Here is a 24,362-nt window from a genome sequence, read left to right as displayed (position 1 = left end):
ACTACAGTGTCAGTGGGGTCCTCTTGGGCTTGATGTTTGGCAGCTTTCTTCTATGCATCTTCAATCCCTGCCATCACCATTTTAGGAGGTTCCAACTGCAGCCTCTTCTTACGTGGACAGCGCACTGAGGCCTCTTCACCAGCTTCAGAGCACACACAAGGACAGGCTCCACCCCACAGTGATGCAGCAGTGGTTACGGCAGGCTCTCTGCGAGAGCACTCACAAGTAAGCCGCTCACATGCACCTGTCTGCACAGGGTCCCCAGACATGCAGGGTGGTGCGTGTGCACAGTAGTGAGAAACCACCACACTGCACGAGTACACAGTAATGAGCAACACCACACAATGGCATGTGTACACGGTAGTGAGAAACACCAGCACACTGTGCACATGTGCACGGTAGTGAGAAACCACCACACTGGCACATATGCACACTAGTGAGAAACACGACCACATGAATAAGTGGCGTGGGGTCACTCCGTCCCCTCACCCCTCTCATAACTCCAGGCTGCCTAACTCCACCTAGATTGCAGACCAGTTGCCAGAGTTCACTTTCTCCTCTACCACCCCTCCCAGTCCTTCTTCAGTACTGCTAGCCAGGGTGGTCCTGTTCATCAGATGACACAGGGGGCTTCGATTGGAGCCCCTGTGTGGAGTAGAGGAAAATCACTTGACCCCTGGCCCTCATCTCTTCATGTCTGCTTAATCTGCTTTTCCCCAAATGTTGGCATTGAGTTACACCAAAAAGTTTTCTAACTCAGGGCTTGGGTGGCGTGGTGGTAGAGGGCACCTGGCATTTGTGAGGCCCAGTGGCCTCCTGGCCCCTCAGAAAGAAAAGGTGATTCTGTCTCATATGTGACCACTGTACCACTGATTTGTTGAGAACATGAGAATAAATACTATTTTCTGGGCAAATGCATGTGACAAATGCCAGATGACTAGCTTGCAGACAACACAATTCATTTAGTAACTTCAAAATAGATCATTATGGAAGGCAGTGGGTTTTACTTAAGTTCTGAGATATATATATATATAGAGAGAGAGAGAGAGATGTATGTGTGTGTGTATGTATGTATATATATATACATACATATATATGTATATATATACATGCATATATATGTATATATATACATGCATATATATATACATTTTTTTTTTATCCTTTTGGACGGTCGTGGGGCATGAACTCTGGGCCTGGGTGCTGTCCCTCAGCTCTTCAGCTCAAGGCTAGTGCTCTATCACTTGAGCCACAGTGCCACTTCCAGCTTTTTCTGCTTATGTGGTGCTGAGGAATCAAACCCAGGGCCTCATGTCTGCAAGGCAAGTGCTCTACCATTGAGCCACCTTCCTAGCCCCCAAGTTCTGAGATATTTTTATGGTTTCAAAAGTGACCTAGAGTGGACATGGTTCATTCTGTGGTGAAGGACACGCTGGCCCATCGGTTATTCATGGAATCAGCTACAGCTTTAAAAATCAGGACACCTGTGTCTGAATTGCCTGTGGGATGCCTTGCTTGGGAGTCTTAAGCATTAACAAGTTACCATGGTGACTGTTCCTCAGAAGGGTTCCCTGTCTTAAGAGCCACTTTCTGGTTTGCAAAGGTGGTTGCCGTTTGCTGTTATGAATGCCTTTTTCATTATTAACTGTTTGTGCCGAGGTATTTTGAGACCGTGTCAGATGTACTCAACTCCGTAAAGAAGATGGAGGAGAGCCTGAAGAGGCTGAAACAAGCTCGGAGATCCGCTGCCACCAGCCCTGCGGGCCTCAGTGGTGGTATGAGTGATGACGACAAGATCCGGCTGCAGCTGGCTCTGGACGTGGAGGGACTGGGAGAGCAGGTACTGGATATGGGAGGCCTGGGAGAGCAGGTACTGGATGTGGAGGCCTGGGAGAGCAGGTACTGGATGTGGAGGCCTGGGAGAGCAGGTACTGGATGTGGAGGCCTAGGAGAGCAGGTACTGGATATGGGAGGCCTGGGAGAGCAGGTACTGGACATGGAGGGACTGGGAGAGCAGGTACTGGATGTGGAGGCCTGGGAGAGCAGGTACTGGATATGGGAGGCCTGGGAGAGCAGGTACTGGACATGGAGGGACTGGGAGAGCAGGTACTGGATGTGGAGGCCTGGGAGAGCAGGTACTGGATATGGAGGCCTGGGAGAGCAGGTACTGGATATGGAGGCCTGGGAGAGCAGGTACTGGATGTGGAGGCCTGGGAGAGCAGGTACTGGATGTGGAGGCCTGGGAGAGCAGGTACTGGATATGGGAGGCCTGGGAGAGCAGGTACTGGATATGGAGGCCTGGGAGAGCAGGTACTGGATATGGAGGCCTGGGAGAGCAGGTACTGGATGTGGAGGGACTGGAAGAACAGATAGTGGACGTGGAGGAACTGGGAGAGCAAGTAGTGGACGTGGAGGGATTGGGAGAGCAGGTACTGGATGTGGAGGGACTGGGAGAGCAGGTACTGGACATGGAGAGCCTTGGAGAACAGGTACTGGCAGAGGCCTGAAACCTCAGCCACAAGATGGCTCCTTTGAGCCACAAGATAATGCTGCCATCTGTCAGCAGCTACTTATCAAGTATTATAGGAAGCAAGTAGGGCCCAGATCACCCCGAGGACCAAGGATTAGAGGTCAGGAGGAAGGACACGAGCATAATGAATGCCAAGAGTACCCTTCAGCATCCGGCAGGTTAGTCCTGTGCTGGAGGCAGCTTGGCTCCCCCACTGCAGAGGTGACAGCAGGCCTCCATCCTGGTTTGGCTCGGGGGAATAGGAAATGAGGCCTTCCCCATATGTAGCAGGAGGGTGGGGTGTGCAGGGCTGCTTCACTTCCCTTCTGAGCCTTCAGCGTTTCTGTAACAGACTTCAGAGTTAGGGCATGTGGCATATTCAGTGTGCAGCTCCATACACCAGGAGTTCATGTCCTGAAACGTCCAGCTGAGGGAGACTGCCAGGTTTCCAGGCAGCAGTTAAATGTTCGAGGAAACCCTTTGGCAGAGAAAAAGAACAGTGTGGTAAAATCACTGATACGGTTCTAGCTTCTGAGGTCTGGCTTTTACCTGTCAGGGTCATCTCTGGAATTCTCAACCCTCTGCTGTGGGTGAATCTAGACATATAACCTTCAGACATCTGTTTCCATGTTCCTTTATTTCATAAGTGAAGAGCAAGTCTTTAAGTAGGAACATTTGTTCTGCAGCCAGGCTGACCTTGGGCTGGAGCAGCAGCACGTGTGCTGTATTTAAACAAGTAGGGCACTGGGTGCCAGGTGCTGGTTGCCAGTGTCGCCCACAACACTGTGTCGGCCTGCTAAAGCCCATCAGGTCCAACCAAAGATGGCTGGTAATGAGCCGAGAAAATGAGAGCACAGGCCAGAGCTGACACAATGGGTCATTGAGATTTCTTTCAAGACGGATTTTCTAGCATTTTAAGTCCACAGAGGGGAGCTTGTCAAGAGTCTTATTTGATGGATAAATTATACTGATTTCTTAGGGTGTATAAAGTTTGACAAAAAGAACTCTGTCTGATTTGATAGAGGGTAGGAAGATCCTTCTGTTGTTTGTAATAAGGGTCTTTATTTGCATTTTGGCTTTATTGTAGTAACATCATTTATTCTCCTGGCTTTTGCAGATACAAAAGCTGGGCCTGCAAACTGGTGACATTGAGAGCTTCCCGGCCCTCGCAGAGCTCGTCCTGGCTGCCAAGGACCAGGCAGCTGGAGAACAGCCTTAGCGCCTGGAGCGTCGGGAGAGCGTCCTCCCACCACCGCCGCCCAAGGCCCTCCCAGCACCAGGGGGGTCTTCTTTCACCTAGAAAGAGCCAGAAGCCTTTTTCCATTGTATGGAAGGTAGTTTTTAAGACATTTAAAACTTTTTACTATAGTTTACAGACAAATTATTTTATTTTTATTGTAAATCTCAGTGTGGAAGAGCTGATTTCTGCAGTAGGATTAAATAAATGTGATCCAAGTACAAGAAAGTGCTGGTGGCGGAGAGGTGCCCGCGGGATGTGGCACACAGCCACAGTGTAAGGAGCAGTGTTACCCCTGCATCCAAAAGGTCGCTGTGCCCCTTCTCACGTCCTGTCTCAGTCAGTGCAGAGGAGTGGCACTTCAGACCCTGTGCGTCCCTGGGAGTCAGCCCAGCAGGCAGCTGCATTTCCTAAATAAAAGAGATGTGTGCCTTCTGTGCATACAGCACGGGTGTGTCTCTCATGCCAGTGCCCCTCGGTGACAGTGGGAGTTCTGTATGAGCAGCGACCGAGGCGCCTTCCAGAGCCCCAGGAGGAAAGCAGAGCTGTGAGGGCCTCCGGGTGGCTGCTTGGCTCCCCTGCACCCAGCGGCTCTGCCTCCTCACTGGCTTCAGAGTAGGGGAGGGGGCAATTCACAGCCCCCGACTCAGCATTGTCCATTCTACAGAAGGAACAAAGGAAGTCGCTGAGTCACTAGTGAGTTTAAACCAGTCTGCTGCCTGCCAGTCTTCCCCAGCTCCCAGCACAGACAAGTCAGCGGTCCACAACGCGGACCCCTCTGCCCCAGGCCTGGCCCCGACTCAAGGGTCACCTTCAGGCTTGCCTCTCATGGGAACCCACCATGCGGCCACTTGCTTCTTGGCCTGCCAACAAGTTTCAGAACCACTCTCTGAATTTGTGTCACTCATGAGTATCACTTTTTTGAGTAAAGTGATAGAGATGAAGTGCTTTCCTGCTGTAAAACTATACTTTTCAACTTCAGAACACAGACACCAGAAAGTTCTCACTTCCTTGCAGGAAGATGGTCATCAGGGATCAAGCTGGCCTCTCCTGGGTCTGTGGCGGAGTACCCAAGCCCATTTCCCTGGTCGCCTTACAAGTTGCTGTGGTCCTAGGGGCCAAATCCAGTGGAGATGGCTCTCAGGTCCCTATGGGCAGTGTGGAGCACAGGGTCCTCTCCGTCATCTGACAGCTCTGGGGGCAGTGTGGAATACAGGGTCTCTTCCATCATCTGACAGCTCTGGGGGTAGTGTGGAACATAGGGTCCCCTCCATCTGATAGCTCTGGGGCAGTGTGGGATGCAGGGTCCTCTTCATCATCTGACAGCTCTGGGGACAGTGTGGAACGCAGGGACCCCTCCATCTGACAGCTCTGGGGCAGTGTGGAATGTGGGGTCCTCCATCTCACAGCTCTGGGGCAGTGTGGGATGCGGGGCCCTCTCCATCTGACAGCTCTGGGGCAGTGTGGAATGCAGGGTCCCCTCCATCTGACAGCTCTGGGGCAGTGTGGAACACGGGGTCCTCTCCATCATCTGACAGCTCTGGGGCAGTGTGGAACACGGGGTCCTCTCCATCATCTGACAGCTCTGGGGCAGTGTGGAACACAGGGACCCCTCCATCTGACAGCTCTGGGGCAGTGTGGAATGTGGGGTCCTCCATCTCACAGCTCTGGGGCAGTGTGGGATGCGGGGTCCTCTCCATCTGACAGCTCTGGGGGCAGTGTGGAACACAGGGTCTCTTCCATCATCTGACAGCTCTGGGGCAGTGTGGAACACGGGGTCCTCTCCATCATCTGACAGCTCTGGGGCAGTGTGGAATGCAGGGTCCCCTCTATCTGAGAGCTCTGGGGCAGTGTGGAACACGGGGTCCTCTCCATCATCTGACAGCTCTGGGGCAGTGTGGAACACAGGGTCCTTTCCATCATCTGTCAGCTCTGGAGGTCTGCCACCTGCAGCTCTGGTGAGCTCCTGGTTGGCAGTGCTTCTGCTACTTGTGCACAACACTCCCCTGGTGTTTGCCAGCTGTTGGAAGGTGCATGCTGTGGCTGGTAAGGACCCCCAGAATCTCCACACACACACACATACACACGGTGGTTGCAGGAATCCAGCCACGGCTGAGGCACATGAGGTGGCCGTGCCCTTCATCCACACTTAGAGGCTGAGATGAGGTGAGCTCCAATCCCAGCTACTCAGGAGGCTGAGATCTGAGGATCACGGTTCAAAGCCCGGCAAGAAAGTCAGTCCGTGAGACTCTTGTCTCCAATTAACCACCAGAAAACCGAAGTGGTACTGTAGCTCAAGTGGTAAAGCGCTTACCTTGAGCTGAAGAGCTGAGGGACAGCACCTACATCCAGAGTTCAAGACCCATGACCAAAAGGAAAGGAACTGTGCTTCTAGTTGGTGACATAGACTAACATGGATCGTGACTGCCTGTGGCTGTAGCCCCTGCCAGGGCTGGCTTTGAGCTCCTTTTAATAAAGCAAGTCCCCAGTGTTAGCATGTTCTCCCAGGCCTCAGCCTTTCTGTGCAGACACTGGCCTGGGAGCTCCTGGGAGCCTAGCCTGCCTGGGTCCCGAGCCTCACTTGAGTGGAGGATCGGGCACATTCTGGTCCTGGTGCTTCAGCTATCCCAAGAGACTTGGCAGGTGCCAAGCTGGGGAGCTGCAGGACCCCAAGCAGCGTGGCGCTGGGTCCCAGCCAGTCCAGCCGATGGCACACTTGGTGGGCAGCAGGACTCCTGGTTCACAGCAGCCATGACACAAAGCAGAGCCTGGCTGTGGTGTGCTGTGGGTTGGGAGCAGCGTTTCTGCGAGCGAGTCCATTGGAGGGCTCCTTTGCCCACTGGGGAGGCCCGGGTCTGGACAGCCAGCTATGGTGAGCCCAGGTGCAAGCTGGCAGGGAGAAAGAAACCTGCTGGGACCAGAGGGCCCTGTCACCCCTGCTGGCCAGCATGGATGGTGCCAGCCCTGTCCCAGGGGCAGCCAGCAGAGCCCCTAGCACTTCCCTGGCCCCTCCCACCAGCCCCTGCTCAGCAGTGCTCACCAAAGCAGGCAGCAGCAGCACTTAGATCTATCTGCTCCTGAAGTGTTGAGACCAGCGTGCAAGGTGGCCTGTGAAGATGTGGACACTCCAGAACCGGGTGAGAAGCCTGGGAGGGGCCATGGGGTGCTCTGTTGGTGGTCTGAGTACACTGGGCGGCAAGGTGGCCATGGAGGGGTCCGGGAGGGAGGCCAGAGCAGACGCCCTAGCTAGTAGCCGCTGTGGAGTACTCAGGGTGGCCTGTGAGGGCAGCAGGTGGCATCCTGCGAGAATGGCTCTGCATTATACAGTTTTCAGGCTGCACCTTTCCCAGAGTGGCTCCATTTCATGAAACGGCTTTGCTCCATTTTAAGCAAATGCTGTGGCAGAACCATGCTGTCTTGTTTGTGTATGTGAGTAACCAGCACCTATCCAGCACTTGGCCTGCCGGTGCCCCAGCTCCAAACCTGGAAGCTGTGGGTCTAAGCCCAGAGACCTGGCCCAGCCCCCCCCCCACCACCCCCACCTCTCCCACACACGGTGGAAGCATCCGAAAGGGCAGCACACCCACACTGACCAGCTTGGCTGGGTTTTCCACCAAGAACCTCAGGACGCTTTGTACCATCTGGCAGCTCAACTGCGCATGTCTGTTCCATTGCTTAGCCATTTCTGGCTTCCTTTTGCAAGGCATTTGTTAAGAACACAAAGGATAACCAGCCACAATATCACAGTCGAGCGTAAATTTAGACCCTGGTGCTTTTGTAACCATTTTTCAAAAGTGAGGGGCATTGTGTGAAAGAGACCCGAGGGAGATGTGGGACCACACGAAGGGCACAGTCTCACACTCTGGCGAAGTACTCAGAGCCAAGGCAAGGGAACAACATGTATTTTAATTTTAAAACCTCATGTCTGCTCTTGGTTAAAAAGGGAATGCCTCCTGGCTCCACAAACAAGTCGGTCTGTTCACACCTTGCAGAGCAGCAGGCTTGTGCAAGTGCCAGCTCCCAGCTCCCACCCCACTCCAAGCAAACCAATGCCTCCTGCCGCTCCCTCTCCCACTGGTCACCAAGGAGAGACGGCCATTCGCCAGCCAGCGCTGGTCAGGAGGCCAGGAGGATGCTGGTGGTAACCATGGCTGCCTACCCCGTTGCTTTACATTGCTGGCCCCAGTCTCCACAGCCCGGCCCAAGCCCTCGATGTGCGCCCCGCCCCCCTTGCTGCCAGATCTTAGGCTATGCTTGGGGGTTGTCCACGCGGCCCAGGAAGTGCAGCGCCCCAGAATCTCGCTCGTGGATAGCGAACAGGAACGGGCTGTTTAGGGTCACCTCCAGGGCCTCCGTCATTTCCGACTGCGGGGCAGACTCGGTGGGCTGCTCTCCCTCATCAGCTTTGAGCTCGAAGAGAACACTGTTCAGAACCTGCAAAATGGGATGTAGGTCTCTCTGCAGGGCACGAGGAGGGGCAGGATGCCTGTGCATCCACACCTGTGCTGTCCCCAGGGAGGCGCACTGCACAAGCCGAAGACCAGCACCCAGGCCCACGCCAGCGCCCACCCAACTCACCCCACACCCTCTCCACCTGCATCGGTGCCGTCCCGGCAGGGCTCCCACTGGCCTACCAGGAGTTGCAGCATTAACACAGCAGACCCACACCTCACCCTAGCACTAGCAGTGTCTGGAGTGGCATCGGGTGTGCCTCCAGGTTCTCTGTCCCTGAGCTAGGACAGTGTACCTCACCAACAGCGGTGCTGTCAGGAGAAGGACCCCTCCCCTCCTGGTTCCAGCCCTGTGCGTGTAGGGAAGACCCAGCGCTAGGCCAGGCCAGGCAGCACCAGACACAAAGCCTGATGCACAAAGGGGCAGAGCAGAGCTGCTAGAAGCTGTTGTCCCTTGCTGTCTCTCGCTGGCCCTCAATGACCTTTACTGACCCTCACTGTCCTTCACTGCCCCTCACTGTCCCTCACTGACCCTGCAGAAAACACTGGCTCCCACATCCCTGCTCTCTCCCTCCGGCCCTGTGGGAGCCACCCACATCCTCCCAGTGTTCACCGTCCCTTCCCTGTGGATCTACCCGGAGTGAGCACCAACCTCTCCCACTCTGACACTGCTGTCACTGATCCTGCCCAAGGCCGCCTGGGCGCCCAGCAGGGTGGGCAGCTTGGCCTGAGCCAGCAGGGCCTGCAGATCGTAGGCTCCTCGCAGCTCCAGCTGGGGCAGGGTCAGGTGGAGGGTCCTGGGAACAGAACAGTTGGGGGTCTCAGCACATGGCAAGGACCCCATAAGCAGGCCTGTACTGTCCTCCCCACTCCTGTCCCCCAGATGGGGCTGCCCCAGGCCTCACTCAGCCAGGGCATCTGCCCTGCAGCAAAGCAATGACACCTTCGGCTTGTTAGTGTTTTGGTGGACATGAAGACCAAAGGTGCAGACCTTGGTGATTATGCCAGCAGTTTGCCTTTGTCCCCAGCTAGGAGGCTGGGAGGACTGAGGGAGGGGCTGTGAGGCTGGGGGGCTGGGGAGGACTGGGGGACTGGGCGGCTGGGGGGCTGGGAAGACTGAGGGGCTGGGGGGCTGAGGGCTGGGAGCCAGGGGTCTGGCTGCAGTGGAGGCTAGAAGCAGTAGTGCTATCTAGAACAGCCCGTGTGGCACCAGCTGCTGTGGGCCTCTGGCTGGGCTGCACTGCAGGGGAGGTGGTGCTGGACACCAGCCAGTCCATACCCTCACCCAGAGCTGTACGGGGGTCCCGGACACCACCAGCCTCAGAGAGACTCTAAGCCATGTCCATGGCCACCCTGGTCACACTAGCTGGGAGGCACCACGGGATCACAGGAGACAAATGGTGACCAGGGAGAGTGTGGTTCAGCCGAGGGAACAGCAAAAGGGTGTGTGGACCACCAGGTGAACCTAAGCCTCTGAGGCTGCTTTCTGTCTGGGGGCTGGATGTCAGAGCTACCAGGGGGCCGCCCCAGCTCTGCAGGAAGGGAATGTTCTGGAGATGGGTGGTGATGGCTGCAGCGTACAGTGATGGCAGGGCCTCTGCACACTCACCCCAAAACAGGAGTGGGAGGGGGGCCCCCGGTGGATGTGGCCAGCACATGGGTGCTGGGTTCCACCCCAGCATCACAAGGAAAAAGTAATTAAGATGGCAAACTCTATGTTTGTGATTATTCACACACACGTGCACACATGCACACACACTTTGAAAAGCCAGAGTCAATATGAGGGCATGCCCATGTCCCTTTGTGTCATCCAGAGGGAGCTTTCTGAGCTGATCGTCTGGACTGCTGCCCAACCCAGGTCAGTGTGTATGGAGGAAGTAGCTTTGCTTCTGTCACAGCTAGAAGCAAGCCCCGCTGTCTGCCCCGGCCCCAGACATCAGTCAGTTTCCAATTAAAAGCCCCCAGGACTCAGAAGAGTCCGATTCCCCCAGGACCAAGATGCCCTGGGTGTGCGGTGTGCATCAGAGGGCTCTCGGAGGGGGGTTTGTGTGCCCCACCTGCAGCTTCCCCCATGAGACCCAGCTCCGTGGAAGGCTGGGTGTCCATGGGCCACCCAGTCCTGGCCAGCCTGATGCCATCTTGCCCTCTCGACCCTGGGTGAAGGCCCCCTCCACCCCCTCTCAGGTGCCTACCTGGGAGACGCATTCTTCATCCAGATGAAGAGGTCCTGGTGGAAGGCAAGGGCCTGCACCCTGTCCAGCTCGGAGGCGCAGCCGGGCTTGAGGAGCAGCAGGGATGCATTCTCACCCAGGGGCACACTCGTCATGGAGAGGTTGTTCTGGGGGTCATGCCAGTGCTGGAAGGTGCCAGAGCCGGACAGCATGCGGACTGACACCCGTGTGCTGTTGTCCACCCAGAACTCCTGGGGCTCGGCCAGCAGGGAGAACCCCTTCAGCCTCCCTGACGGAGACAGAGACCCGCAGTCAGTGCCCGGCAGGCAGCGGCTGGGGACAGGCCAGTGCCGAGGGCCTATTCCCCAGCCCCCCACATCACACAGACCCCCCCAGTGTTCACAGACCTTCCTCCTGAAGACCTGACTGAGTGCCCTACAAGTCTCACATGTGAGACCGGCTGCCCTCGGCCCTGGGCGGCGTGGAGCTCTGTCAACCCCACGTTCTCCACAGGCCTTTGCTGTCGCCGCCTTTCCTAGTGTTTATCTCTCCTTTAAATAAGCTACTGGGCCATGCTGGTTTGACTCCCTCACCGATAGCTTTTAAACCATACCTGGCGCCCAGCTGCCAGCAGCACACGGATGCCCCCAGCACACTGCTGCCCGCCAAGCTGCCCCTCTGCGGTGCCGCTGGCCCTCAGAAGGCTTTTGGGACCAGAAGCAGGCAGCTAGCCCCGAGCCTGCCACCCTCCTGATGTCAGCCCACAGCCCTGTCAGTTGAGCAATTCCCCCATGATGTCATAGGACCTGTGAGGGCCACCAGAGTTAGGGGACGTTGAGTTCTGGGCGTAGGGCATCCTGGGACCGTTGCCTCTGGCCTCGGCCACTGACACACACTCAACTGTCCTGGGTCATTTAAAAGGACGCCATTGCTAAGAGGACCTAAAGCTCCCCTCTGCTCCATTGGCTACGCTCACAGGTGGACAGATGAATGGCAGAAAGGAGTGAGGTCCCTCTGGGTGGAAACTGAGGTAGAAGAGGTAAGACCACACCAGCCACTTGCTCCATGCTCACTCCCCTATCTCCATGGATCAGAGGGTCCAATGAAGGCAGTGCCCGGGATGCACACAGCAGGGCAGTGGGTGGGCAGAGGACCCTCCTCCAAGAGGGAAGACTCCAGGTCCTGGCATGGCTGCCCAGCCCTGGCCCCAGGTCCAGCCCCAGGCCCAGCCCAGCCCCAGGCTCAGACAGACTCCTCCCCAGGCCACCTTGAAACCCAGGAGACAGATGCCTCCTTCTGTGCAAGCTGGGGCCAGGACTGACCAGAGGGCACGGCTCACCTTGGAAGTGGACATAGGTGTTGAACAGCATTGTGCTGTCTGCACTGACCCCTGCTGGGAGCCCGTTCATCTTCCACCCCGTCACGGCTTGCATGAACTGACGGATCTTCTCAGCTGCCACATGTGGGCTGGACAAGTCCAGGGAGCGCGGGAGTACCACAGGGGCAAAAGGAGCCAGACCCTTCACGAATGGCTGCTTCAGCTGCAGCCCGGGGGCCATAAACAGGCCCACCACAGTGGACAGCAACAGGTGTGCCTGGCCACCGGCCTCACCCTGGGCCACCAGCAGGCCTTGGATGGCCTGCAGGGCGGAGAGGACCTTGTGCCCGTCCAGCCGGGAGGTGCAGTCCTGGTCCTTGTCGGGGACGCCCAGGAAGGCCTGCAGCTGGCTGGCCGTGGGGTCAGTGGAGCCTAGGTAGAAAGAGGCCAGGGTGCCGAAGAGAGCCGTCGGGGACAGGACAGCCCCATGGGAGGTGCCTCCCACCTCGCTCAGCATCTTGTACATGCGGAAGCCCATGAAGTTGGCCATCATCCCGACCTCCGCAGCCCGAAGCTTCTCCTCGGCCTCCAGCTTCCCAGCGGCCAGCAGCAGCTGGTCACGCAGGTGTGCCTCATTTAGGGGAGGGGTCTTGGCCTGGATCGGCACAGGTGTGAAGGTGGGCTCTGCGGCCGTCTCTGCACTGGACTTCAGCTGGTCGCAGCTGCTCTTGCTGTAGAAGAGGAAGTGGAAGGGGTGCACGTAAATCCGGTCCCCAGCCACCAGGCCGGTCCAGGCAAGGAGGAGCAGGGTGATGGCCTTCAGACCTCCAGTGGCGGGTGCCATCTCCGATCAGGGGCTTGGCTCACTTCTTGGTGCCCTGGAATGAAATTTCGTGAACAGTGACAGTTATGTAATAATCATCAGGTGACCTCCAGCCTGACCTGCCCCCTCAGCCTCCTGGAAGCCCAGGAACGGCCCTGTCTCCAATGCAAGGAGCACTGGGCTCAGAGCTCCTTGGGGAGCATCTGGAAGCCAGGTGCAACATGGGCAGTTACAGTCCAAGTGCCCTGAAGCCTGTGTGGTCATGCTCACCCCCGGCCTGAAGCCTGTGTGGTCACACTTACTCCTGGTGTGAAGCCTATGTGGTCACACTTACCCCTGAGCCTCAGGATGTGACCATCTTTGGGGATGAATCTTTAGAGAAAGGATTAAAGTACAATGGGTCCCTATAGCAAACCAGCTAGGCTTCCTATAAGACCAGGGACACAGAGGAATGCCCGCAGCTGGCTAAGGAGCCCAGGGAGAAAGAGGCTAGGGTCCTGGGGGACACAGACAAAAAGAGGATGGCCAGTGAGAGGATGCATCCATGTGCCCTGACCCTGGCCTTAACCTTGACCTTGGCCATGGGGGCTGGGCTGGGACGACACCTTGACAGCCCGGGATGTGGTGTTCTTCATGGAGACTCAGGCAGAGTAAATCTCCCTGTGATGCTTGGCTGTCTTTGCCCCATTCCGAAGAGCAGGGCTTTGTAGATGCTGCCACAATACTCAGCCCTGGTGGGTGACCTGGGAGTCGGCATGCAGCCATGCCTCCTTTCCCTCACCTAAGCTGACAACAGGTTATTTTCAATGGCTGCTGCACCATGGATGGAGTGGACAGACAAGCCCAAGGCCCTCCATGTCTGAACCTCAGCTCAACTCCTGCCTCCCAGCACACAGGCTGGGGCCCTGGAAGGAAGTTCCAGATCTGGCTGCATGAACATGCTCTGTCTCACACCTCTCAACCAGGTGGGTGGCCTTTGTCCTATTGATTGTCTGACGACATGGTCTATCTTGGCACAGTGCTCATTAGCCTTCCTGTCCCCTCTTCATGTGTCATCGGCCACTGCTGGCTCCACAGCGTTTCCTCAAGGTCACCCCAACACCTACATGTCCCTGCCTTAACCCACACGCTTGTCTGCCATCTTGTCCTGTGCTGGATGGATAAGCCCAAAGGTGTGTGTACTGGAAACCTGGCCCTGGTGAAGCCACAGGGCTGCTGTGGCCCCTTGGGGTGGTAGGACTGAGAGGAGGCTCCGGGGTCACAGGACACAGGTCCTGAGGAGATTGTGGGACCCTACTCTCTTCCTCCTCATCCCTGGCTGCACAGTGGACAGCGTGCTCTGCCACGCTTCCCCTTGCTCCCATCTGACACCCCCATCAGGAGCCAAAGCACTGGCCCCCTAATCTGAGCATGACCTGGAACCTCCAGGAACAAGAGCCAAGAAAACCTCCTCTTGACCAGGCTGCCAGCCTCCCATGCCCAGCCTGGGGGCTGGGGCTGGGGCGGGGGGCGGGGGTCGCTGGGTGTGCACCAGGCATTCGGCTGCTGGTGTGCACAGCGTGTGGTGCTGAAGCGCAGGGTGAGCTCTTTTCTGCTCTGGTCACTTACTGCCAAAGGACCTTTGACCTGTGACCTGCCACCACCTCTCCCTGCTATCCATGCATCTGGCTCAGTTCGCTGTTCTCATGAAGAGCCACATGGTATGGAAATGGAGCCGACAGACCCCGTGCCTCCTCCTGACCCTCCTGTGCAGAGGGGCCTGCGTGCCTCCACAGCTCTAAATGGGGCTAGGGTACCCACCATCAGGGTGGGCAGGTGCGAGGGTCCAGCCTCCACTTGGCTGACCCACAGGTAGATGCTGCCCCAAGGGTGCCAGCTGCAGCCACAAGACGAGGCTGCATCCAGGTGAGGCGGCTCTTTGCTCTCCTGATCAGCCCCAACCCCAGTTCACCTCAAGGAAGTCCCAGCCTCCCCCCAACTCCTCTCACCCCTCTGTGTGTAGTCCCGTCTCACCCGGCAGCAGCTCATCCAACTGCGGGTGCTCTCTCCACACTGCCCTGTCCCCCGCGCCCCTGCTCTCCACGCAGCCCCCTCTGGGAACGGCTCTGCTTACCTTCCACTCTGCCCGGCGGAGGCGACTGCCCCTGGCAGGCTGCTTGGGCCTCTTTATACCCGAGGGGTGAGAGATGGAGCTGTTCCCAGGACGCTCTGTACACAGCCTGGTTGGGGGGGAGGCTGGGGGTCACAAGCAGCCAACTTGGCAGGACAGATGGAGACCAGGTGACCTTCACACTGACCCTTCCAGGAAACCCTGGCGGTGGACAGCCCATGGGAAAGATGAGCTGGTACCGCTCCAGTTACTCATTTACTGGGGTTCCTGAAACAGTAGCCGGCCGAGCTTCCCCTGCTGGATGGGGAATGGGCAGCCAGCCAGGCCCCAGACCAGGGGCAGTCCACGGCTCAAGGCAGGATGGCGAGAGCTCAGGGTTAGCTTTTGAGAGAGGGGCTGCCAGGGTACAGAGGAAGAGGTGGGGTGATCTGTGTCCCCGTGGATGGTGATGAGCAGAGGTGAAGTGATTTGTGTTCTGTGGATGGTGATGAGGGAGGTGAGGTGATCTGTTATCTGTGGATGGTGATGAGGAGAGGTGAGGTGATCTGTGTTCTGTGGATGGTGATGAGGAGAGGTGAGGTGATCTGTGTTCTATGGATGGTGATGAGCAGAGGTGAGGTGATCTGTGTCCCCCTCTCCGTGGATGGTCATGAGGAGAGGCGCTGCTGACTGGTCCTGTGGATCCTGGTGACTCTGGTTCTATGTGTTAAATGCTTTGGTCCCGGTGGATTCTGAATGCGGCCCTCTGGTGGGTGGGTGGGTGTCTTGTTTCACCAGCACAACCTCCGCCAGCCCCCCTTCACTGTGGCCACTGTGGTCTCCTTTCCCAGGCTGGTCACCAGTCATGACGGGCATGCTCCATGCCGTCCTTGTCCACCCTTCCCCCAGTGAGCCACGGGGCCTCCTGCCCCAGTCCCCAGGCTTGGCACCAGCCATGATGAGCACGCTCCACGCTGCCCTTGTCCACTCTTCCCTCAGTGCCACAACCTGCCTGGGCCTGGCTGTGGAGGACGCTGTGGTGAGCCAGTGCAGACTTTCTGGTAAGGCCAAGATCTCCTTCCAACCACATGTCTGGAGCTCACCTCCATCTGTGAGTCCTCTCAGACACCATACGACCATTGCCTGGTGGGGACCAGCCACCGACCATCACAGCCAGCCTTGGGCAGCAGGAGAGTGTGATCTGAGAGAACAGGGGTTTAAGAGGTTTATGTTTTAGAAGTGATGGGAAGCAGATGACTCCTCCACCTGCCACAGCTGTATAAACAGGGAACGGGCCAAGTACCAGAGGCTCACACCAGTCATCCTGAAGACTCAGGAGGCTGAGGTCCGGAGGATCCCAGTTCAAAGCCAATCTGGGCAGAAAAATCAGTGAGACTCCCTCTTCAAAATAACCAGCTGAAGGCAAGACTTGGGTGGTCGGGCACTGGCTGAGCAGGCCTGCCCAGCAAGCATGGTTACCCTGGCCTGTTTTCAGCATTCATCTGCTTGGAGATCATTTTCCACCTTCACCTAAGCCCACTCCCTGCCATTCTCTGCGGGGTCCTTCAATCCTTTCCTATGACTAATTTATACTCAATTACCTGGCAAAATGTCCTGTGCATCCCCACACTGGAACTGCCCCTTCTTCCCCCGTCCCTGGACAGACTCGGTCCTAACAACAGGCTCTCTCAAGATGTAACTCTCCAAGATGCATCAAGCGCACACTGCCTTTCCTACTGGGTTCGGTGTATACTGCTCCAGGGCTGGCTTGTGCAGCTTCCCACCGCTGAAGCCAGCAGTCTTACCAGGACTGGCTGCCTCTCCCTGCATCACAGGCTTCCATCTCTCCTTCCCCAGTCCCCCACAGCTTGAGCTCCGCTCCTGGTCTTCTGCTCCCCTCCCCTCCTTCCTGGCTCTCATCCCCTGCTCCCTTTCTCCCTTGGGAATCCCATCGCTTCTCTAACACCAGATTGCGCTCTCATCCTCAGAGTGGAAATGCCAGGTGCCTCCATCCTGCCCTTCCCTGCAAATGTGGTGGTTCTCCCTGAACCTCGTCTTGTGTGTCGTGAGTCTTGTCGGGTTTGTTTGGAGATGCGGAGTGTCAAGTTTTCCCAGTGAAGTCCAACCTCTGTGCTGCATCCAGATGACTCAGATGGTTCCGTGCTGACAGTGAGTGGCAGAGTGAGTGCCCTGCTCCCCTCGAAACTCCTCCTCACGCTCCAGAATGTGCTCCAGCCCACCCCCACCCGTGGGCATTGTGCTGCCTGCTTCCAGCCAGCTGGGAAATGGTCCTCACCCCCTGGCAGGTTCTGGGGGCCGGAAGGGGGTGATCCCCTGCATACCCCAGGAAGGGATGATCCCTTGTGTACCCCCAGAACACCCTTGCCTTGCAGTCCACGGTCAAGCCTGACCGTCAGCGACACTTCCAGAACAAAGCAATTGAGACACGAGGGATTTCCTGAACAAGGAAGCCATCGGTCGCACGAGACTGGACACGGCTGAATGTGGATCTCTGTCTGTCTGTCTGTCAGTAAACTTTTCCTGGCCTGCGGCCCGCTCATTGGTACATGTAGTCTGTGGTCAGCGTCGTGCCACCACAGCTGCAGTGAGCACACGAAACTGGAGTGTGTGAGCTGTAAAAGCCGGGGTCCTTGCACCCCAGGAAAGGCCTGCTGACAGCTCATGTGCCGTTTACGCGGGTTAACAGCCATGGCGGAGGTGCCAGCCCCACACACCTCCACGGGCCATCCTGCAAGCTGGCTTTGCAGACACCATGGTGCAGCCCATCCTGCAAGCCGGCTTTGCAGACACCGTGGCGCAGATGGCATCTGTTGAATCGATTCATTGTCTGTTTCCTGTGACATCACGTAATGGAAGCAGGGACTCTACGTGAAGAGACCGCACAGCTCTCGCTCACAGCAAGCATCACCGTGGAACCGCTGGGACTGCGCAGCACATGATCACCCACTAAACACTCGGCGAAAGGATTGCTGTGGGCAAATTTAGATCAATTGCCTTTGCACCTGGGCTACCCCACCTGACCTCGGGAAGAAGGAGAGACACGGAGGGCAGCTCTGCACACCAACGCCACATTCAAGGGCGGAAACCCAAACTAGGAACTCTGGGTGAGGCTGAGCACAGCTGGTCAGTCACCACTTTGCTACTGGTTCTGTTCTGTGGGGAGTTTGGGTTTGGGTTTTGATTGTCACTGGCTGTTTTTGTTCTTGTTTTTCCATTTCCCACACTGCAGCGTGAGGCTTGTGAACACAGACAGCAGATGCTCTTCCAGACCCGGTTCTCCATGCAGATGTCTTTGTACCTACACACCAACGTGTCATGGGTGCAAACTCCATGTTTGCTTTGGCATCAGCTAAGAAAGTCCAGGGATGCTCCAGCTTGGGGCTCAGCAGGCTTGGATGAGGCACGGCTGCCCGGATAGAAAGAGCCTGCCACCTTCTCCCAGCAAAGTCCACGGCTCCGAGGGTGCCCCGTGGGTCTAACACACTATCTCTTGTACACACTGAGTTCTGGCAATAGTATTTGCTCAACACCCAGCCCTTCTTCTCGGGAAAACATGGAAAAGAAATGTGGAAAAACAAATATTAGTGTCTTCCTGCTGCAGATAAGTTGGAGAGGAGAGGGCAGCTCTCTGCAGACACCAGGCCTGGCAAGTACACCTATAATCTCAGCACTCCGGAGACAGAGGCCGGAGGGTCAGCAACTCAAGGCCAGCCTGGGCTACATAGTGAGGTCCTGTCTGGAAAAAATGACAAAACAAGACAAACAGAAGGGCGGCTCTGGGGAAGGTTGTGGCCTCCGGGCCGAGGTCGGTGGGGCGGGGAGTTCTGGGTTGGGTAGAGATCCTTTTATTCTGTTGCTCACTGTGTCCTGACTGTCAGCCTGATGCTCTCAAGGCTGCCCATGACCCAGCTGCCTAACCAGACAGGGTCCTCCACCATTCCCTCTCCCCCCTTCACCACCAGCTGTGCCCACTTCCCAAAGGGCCCCTATCTCTTGTGCTGACGTCAGCCACCCTCCTGACATCACACGTGGCGCTTAGAGGGAGGCCATCCTAACCTTTCCACCCTGCGGCACTGCAGCTGTCTGAGGTCTTGGCCCCTGTCCCCTGCGTTGAGACCCAACCCTCCCGAGGAGGGTCTCCCGCTGTCCCAGCCCTGGTAAGGTCGCCTGCCGCCAACCCCATGCGTTTCCCCCTCCCAGAGCCCATCGGGGGCTGTGGGGAGCAGGCTCCCCTCCCGTCCTGTCTTGGTGGAGCTTTGGCTGAAAAGCTGACGACCTTACCTCACCATGTGCTCCACACATCTGCACCCCAAACCACTCCATTTCCACAGAGGCACCCCACTTCACATGGCAAAACAAAGAGCCTTTGAAAAGGACTGACTTGGCCCCGGAGGACTTGGCCCCGATGCTCCCATGCCCCCAGGACCCTGGCCGTGCTGGCTTCGATGCCCATGCATCAGGTCACATTTACTTGAATCCTTGTTCTCACAATAGCAAAAGATGGAAGTGATACAAACAACCATCAACAGGCAGATGGATACATGGTACCGTCCACGCTGGAGGGAAAGTGTCCTGGTGCGCGGGAGCATGGCTGAGCCAGCACACACGGTGTCCAGGCAAGAGAGTCACCTGGGGCCACAGCCCTCACCAGCATATAGAAGGGAGGTCGGGCTTGTCAGGGGACGGGCTGGGGACTCGGGGTTTAAAAGCACAGAGTTTTGGTTTGGGAAGATGAATTCTGGAGCTGAGAGGTGGTGATGGTGAATGTACCTCCCACCCAGACCACACACAGAGACAGCGAAGGTGCTGGAGCCCCTCATAAATATGGCAAAGATGCTGGAGCCCCTCACAGAGAGGGCGAAGGTGCTGGAGCCCCTTAGAGAAATAGCACAGCCTTCACAGATCACCTGTACCCACCTTCTTCCTACATTTTCTTCTCTGCACTATGTGGTCAAACCCAGGGCCTTGCACATGTTGGGCAAGCTCTCTACCACCCAGCCCTTCCCACAAGCCCGAATCACCCCTAGATGACTTAACATACTAATGTGACGTAAACGCAATGTAAATAATTGTCCCACTGTATTGATTAGGGAAGGATGACGGGGAAAGTCTGTACTGTTCAAAACAGGCACAGCTTCTTTCCAGGTACTTCTGTACTGTTCAAAACAGGCACAGCTTCTTTCCAGGTACTTCAGTCCATGACTGGTGGAGCTCTTGGACATGGAAGGTGACTATAAACATATGTGTGTCCATGTGTGCATGTGCATGTGTGTGTGTGTGTGCTGTGTGCAAGTGTGTACTATGTGTGTCGTGTGCATGTGTGTGTGTGTGTGTGTGTGTGTGTGTGTGTGTGTGTGTGTGTGTGTGTGTGTGTAATCCCTATGCACAGTGAAAGACCAGGTCCAGCAAAGCATTTAATTTGTCAACAGTAGCACAATTGAGCAAGCTTCTCCTCTGGTCCCAGGTGCAAGGCCCATCAGGTGACTCTAGGCCTCGCTGCTTTTCCAAGGGTCACGCTGGGCTCTCTGTAAGCTCTGCCCTCCCGTAGGAGGCCTCTTTCCAACCACTGACTCCCAGGGCGGAGCTCATCCTGACTGGGTGCGGTTGTTCCTCCTCCTCCTTTCTCCCCTCCCCAGTGCCTAGCTTGTTCTTCCCGGCGATGCTGGCTCTCAAACTCCACAGCACCCAGGTCATCGCTAGTGTTTGCATTTGAAATTAGCGTGGATGTGAATACAGTCTTTCTATTAGCTTGGCTGACGTGAGATCCTTGTTCCTGCAGCCCGAGGCCTTCAGCCTTGAGGCCTCTGTCCTGGGCCCCAGCTGGCCCTTACTGGGCACCTCTGACCACCTGTCACCCTCTCCCTGAGCTCAGCCCTGAGAGGTTGGGCCACAGGCCCCCACCACAGGACTGTCTTCCCCTCTGATGGCCTCAGGAGAGGTGTCTGCCTGTCTACTCCCCACCTCCCGCTCTGCATCCTGCAGTCCTCCCGCCCCAGCCCAGGATCCACACAGCGTGCAGGCACTCCTGCCCACATCTCTGTGAGTACAATGCACACCCACCCCTGATCTGCAGCCTAGTTTCCCATCACTTCATTCACCACCATCACCCACAGAAAACATTCAATGGAAAATGCCAGGAACACCCAATTCATGTTTCAAGTAGTATTTATTTCAGTATATTGTGATTGTTAGTTTATTGTTAAGCTCTTGCACTGTTATGAGTTGGATGTTCTCAGAGCTGTGTATGGATTAGAAAACACAGCCTCCTGCTGATTCCAAGGGTCAGCAGGAAGCACAAAGCCCTGAGCTGACACATGAGTCCACGAGATATCAGGGGTGCAAATTTTGTTCTCCAATTGAAGTTTATGGAGCCTAGTGACATAAGGATACTGGGTCTAAATGGCACCTTCTTGGCCATGTGGTGGATGATAGGGAGTTGAGTTGAACTGGCGCCATCTTGTCTTCATGGTGGAGGCCTGAATTCCTAGAGGCAGGAGCGGGGACTTGGACAATAGGTTACTGCACCTGCCTGTCCTGTGCTTTGAACTCGTAAGACTCTTGAGTTTCCTCTGACCCTGCCCCCTAATGTCCCCTATTAGACCCAGACCAGCTCAGGCACCATTACTCCATGCCTCAGGCCTCCTGTCTCATTTCGTGTCTCATCTCATGTATCATCTCGTGTCTCATCTCATGTCTCATCTCATGTCTCATATCGTGTCTCATCTCATGTCTCGTGTCTCATCTCGTGTCTCATCTCATGTCTCGTGTCTCGTGTCTCATGTCTCATCTCGTGTCTCATCTTGTGTCTCATCTCATGTCTCGTGTCTTGTGTCTCATGTCTCATCTCGTGTCTCATCTCGTGTCTCATCTCGTGTCTCATCTCGTGTCTTGTGTCTCATCTCGTGTCTCATCTCATGTCTCGTGTCTCATCTCATGTCTCGTGTCTCGTGTCTCATGTCTCATCTCGTGTCTCATCTCGTGTCTCGTGTCTCATCTCGTGTCTCATCTCATGTCTCATCTCGTGTCTCAGGTCTTATCTCGTGTCTCATCTCATGTCTCATGTCTCATCTCATGTCTCGTGTCTCATCTCGTGTCTCATCTCATGTCTCGTGTCTCATCTCGTGTCTCGTGTCTCATCTTGTGTCTCGTGTCTCATCTCATGTCTCGTGTCTCATCTCATGTCTCGTGTCTCATGTCTCATCTCGTGTCTCATCTCGTGTCTCATCTCGTGTCTCGTGTCTCATCTCGTGTCTCATCTCGTGTCTCATGTCTCATCTCGTGTCTCATGTCTCATCTCATGTCTCGTGTCTCATCTCATGTCTCGTGTCTCATCTCGTGTCTCATCTCGTGTCTCATCTCGTGTCTCGTGTCTCGTCTCATCTCATGTCTCATGTCTCATCTCATGTCTCATCTCATGTCTCGTGTCTCATCTCATGTCTCATCTCGTGTCTCATCTCGTGTCTCACGTCTCATCTCATGTCTCACGTCTCATCTCATGTCTCATCTCACGTCTCATCTCATGTCTCATCTCATGTCTCCTGTCTCATCTCATGTCTCGTGTCTCATCTCGTGTCTCGTGTCTCATCTCATGTCTCACCTCATGTCTCGTGTCTCATCTCGTGTCTCAACTCTTGTCTGGTGTCTCATGTCTCATGTCTCCTGGCTCTCCTCTGGTCACCATGACATTCCACTGCAGCTCTCCATGGAGTTGATCTGGTTTGTTGGTATTGTTTCACAGCTCTTTCTTTGCTTTACTCCTGACATGGCTCCGTGTTCTAATAGTGGTAAGTATATTTGTGGGACTGCAGGTCTTTGTGACAGGAGTCCATCTGTAGTCGCTGAATCTCCAATAAAGATTCCCAATTGGACCTCTCAAAATGTGGCTTCTCTGTTCCCTGCAACCGAGTTCTGGTGCAACTCCTAGGCCCTCACAAAGCACCACATGTGCTGTGTCAGTGAACTACCGCCCCAGCATCCATATGTCGCCCAGACTGGCCTCAGACTCACAGTCCTCCTACATTGGCTTCCCAGGTAGCTGGGACTACAGATACACATCACCATGCCCGCCTCTAACACAACCATCCAAGCAGTATTTTAGTTTCCTACTGGGCTGTGGGCCACAGCCCCCCAAAAGATAGGGGGGCATACATCTGGTCCCTTAACTCTAAGTCCATTTAGGGAGAGGTTCTCCAAATCCTCTTAGCAAAAGCCTATCTGCTTGATTCACACAGAGCAGTCTGCATCTCTGGGAAGAACAACTCCACTCATGCAGAGGTTTTCTGCATAGAAGGTATTTGAGCCTAAGGGCCAAGAATGCTTAGAAAACACATGTTATCACTAATTTTATTCAAGCCGAAATAGTATTTTTAAGAAATAAAACGTCACAAAACGCTGCAGAGAACAAAATCAAGTACAGACTCACTTATTTCTGCAAAGTAACACTACTGGGGCATATTTCACATGGCATGCAATCCACTTATTTAAAACACACAACTGGTGATTTTCAGTACACTCAGAATTGTGCAACCATCTGCACAGTTCCAGAACATTCTATCAGCTTAATTAGAATCCCTAAGGTCCACCTTTCCAGCTCTCCCTCTCCCCTGCCCAGCCCTTGGTCCCCACAGCTGTCTCCTCTGTGGTTCCCATGTTCACGTTTGCCTGTGAACGCCCTTGGGCTTGGGACTGAGCTTCACACACTTGGCGTTGCGCTGTGGAGGTCAACTGTTTGTCAAGGTCAGCCGTGTTGTGAAGGTCAGCCATGCTGACCCTTCCTCACCCCTGCCTGGGACTGACCCTGCGGCCTGCGGGCGCAGGTAGAACACTGGGGCCAGCAAGCCCGCTTGTCTCTAAGGGACAGCTTCTGCAGCAAAGCCAGGGTTTCATGCTGCAGAGCAGAGGGGGCTGGGTATACCACTGCGTTTTGGGGATCTGCCTCGGCCCACTGGAGGGACCCAGCCCAAGCTCAGCCTACGCGGCACACGGCTGGACCTGTGGAGGGCCGGCGGAGGGGCAGGGGTGGGGCAGAGGATGAGGGGCTGTGCGGGTCAGGCCGTGGCTCGCTGGGGAGCAGGCTGCTGCTCACTCACATCCGTGTCCTGCGCTGAGAGTCAGAAAGAGGCTGCGATGGAGGCAGAGCCCAGTGCCAGCTCCCCAGGGAGGATGGGCACCGTGTGCTGACCACCCAGGCTGGCCGCAGATGTCCAGGGCACAGGACCTTGGGTCTGGCTGCGTTACTGGGCAGAGACGCTCAGGGCGTCTGCCCTCCTGGGCAGCAGGGAGCACACATTGTCCAGCCCCGTTCCAGAGACAGGCCCAGGGCTGAGTCAACGCCACCCTCTGGTCACTGGTGACTGAACTATGAAGACTGGCTCACCTGTGCCCTGGCAGGACAGATGACCAGGCCTGGTGACTGGAGCCAGCAGCGGTGGGGGAGGGGGGATAGTGGGTCCCAGCCCAGGAGGTATTTGTTTCCACAGCAGAGCAGAGCAAGCCAGGCCCTTGGAGCTTGGAGCAGACCCTATGCCAGGAAAGCCCTCGACAAGTCTGCCTCACGGTCCTCTCCTGGGTGCTGGGGCTTTTGAAGGGGGCAGTCTGGGGACCAGGGGCACTGCCTCCCACAGAGAAGCCTCCAGATCCACAGCCTCCATCACCACACCTGCCTCTGGCTGCCCACTGGCCACGAAAGTGTGCAGGACCAGACTGTAGGCAGCTCCGTGGCTGATCAGAGCCCTGTGGACTCC

At 56.0% G+C, this 24,362-nt stretch overlaps 2 protein-coding genes across 2 annotated transcripts in view; one reads left to right on the top strand and one right to left on the bottom strand.

Annotated features, from left to right (window-relative positions):
* The window catches only part of Cog2 (component of oligomeric golgi complex 2), a 33,316-nt gene extending 29,127 nt beyond the window's left edge, over window positions 1–4,189 (top strand). The window contains exons 16-18 of the mRNA XM_069998167.1: window positions 86–225; window positions 1,660–1,840; window positions 3,627–4,189. Coding sequence (XP_069854268.1) covers window positions 86–225; window positions 1,660–1,840; window positions 3,627–3,728 — 423 coding nt within the window. The 3' untranslated portion in view covers window positions 3,729–4,189. The remainder of the gene's footprint in view (window positions 1–85; window positions 226–1,659; window positions 1,841–3,626) is intronic.
* Window positions 4,190–7,633: 3,444 nt separating this feature from the next.
* On the bottom strand, window positions 7,634–14,724 carry Agt (angiotensinogen). The gene is made up of 5 exons (XM_069998166.1): window positions 14,623–14,724; window positions 11,708–12,564; window positions 10,390–10,657; window positions 8,850–8,994; window positions 7,634–8,180 (listed from the first exon to the last, which is right to left on the bottom strand). Exons 2-5 carry the CDS (start codon window positions 12,528–12,530, stop codon window positions 7,995–7,997), a joined length of 1,422 nt encoding a protein of 473 aa, XP_069854267.1. The 5' UTR covers window positions 12,531–12,564; window positions 14,623–14,724; the 3' UTR covers window positions 7,634–7,994.
* Between the last annotated feature and the right edge of the window lie 9,638 nt (window positions 14,725–24,362).

Source organism: Dipodomys merriami, unplaced genomic scaffold (assembly GCF_024711535.1).
Source record: "Dipodomys merriami isolate MVZ:Mamm:240054 unplaced genomic scaffold, mDipMer1.0.p SCAF_51, whole genome shotgun sequence".
NCBI classification, from domain to species: domain Eukaryota; kingdom Metazoa; phylum Chordata; class Mammalia; order Rodentia; family Heteromyidae; genus Dipodomys; species Dipodomys merriami.
The sequence above is the reverse complement of the archived record's forward strand: the minus strand, read 5'-3'. Positions and strand labels throughout refer to the sequence as shown.

What these genes read in the sequence shown, in the direction of transcription:
- Agt (XM_069998166.1), bottom strand. Translation starts at nt 12,530, where the DNA reads ATGGCACCCGCCACTGGAGGTCTGAAGGCCATCACCCTGCTCCTCCTT. An exon ending in ATGAAGAATGCGTCTCCCAG is followed by an intron (nt 8,995 to 10,389) that starts GTAGGCACCTGA and finishes TTCTGTTCCCAG; the next exon opens with GACCCTCCACCTGACCCTGC. An exon ending in GCAGTGTCAGAGTGGGAGAG is followed by an intron (nt 8,181 to 8,849) that starts GTTGGTGCTCAC and finishes CCCATTTTGCAG; the next exon opens with GTTCTGAACAGTGTTCTCTT.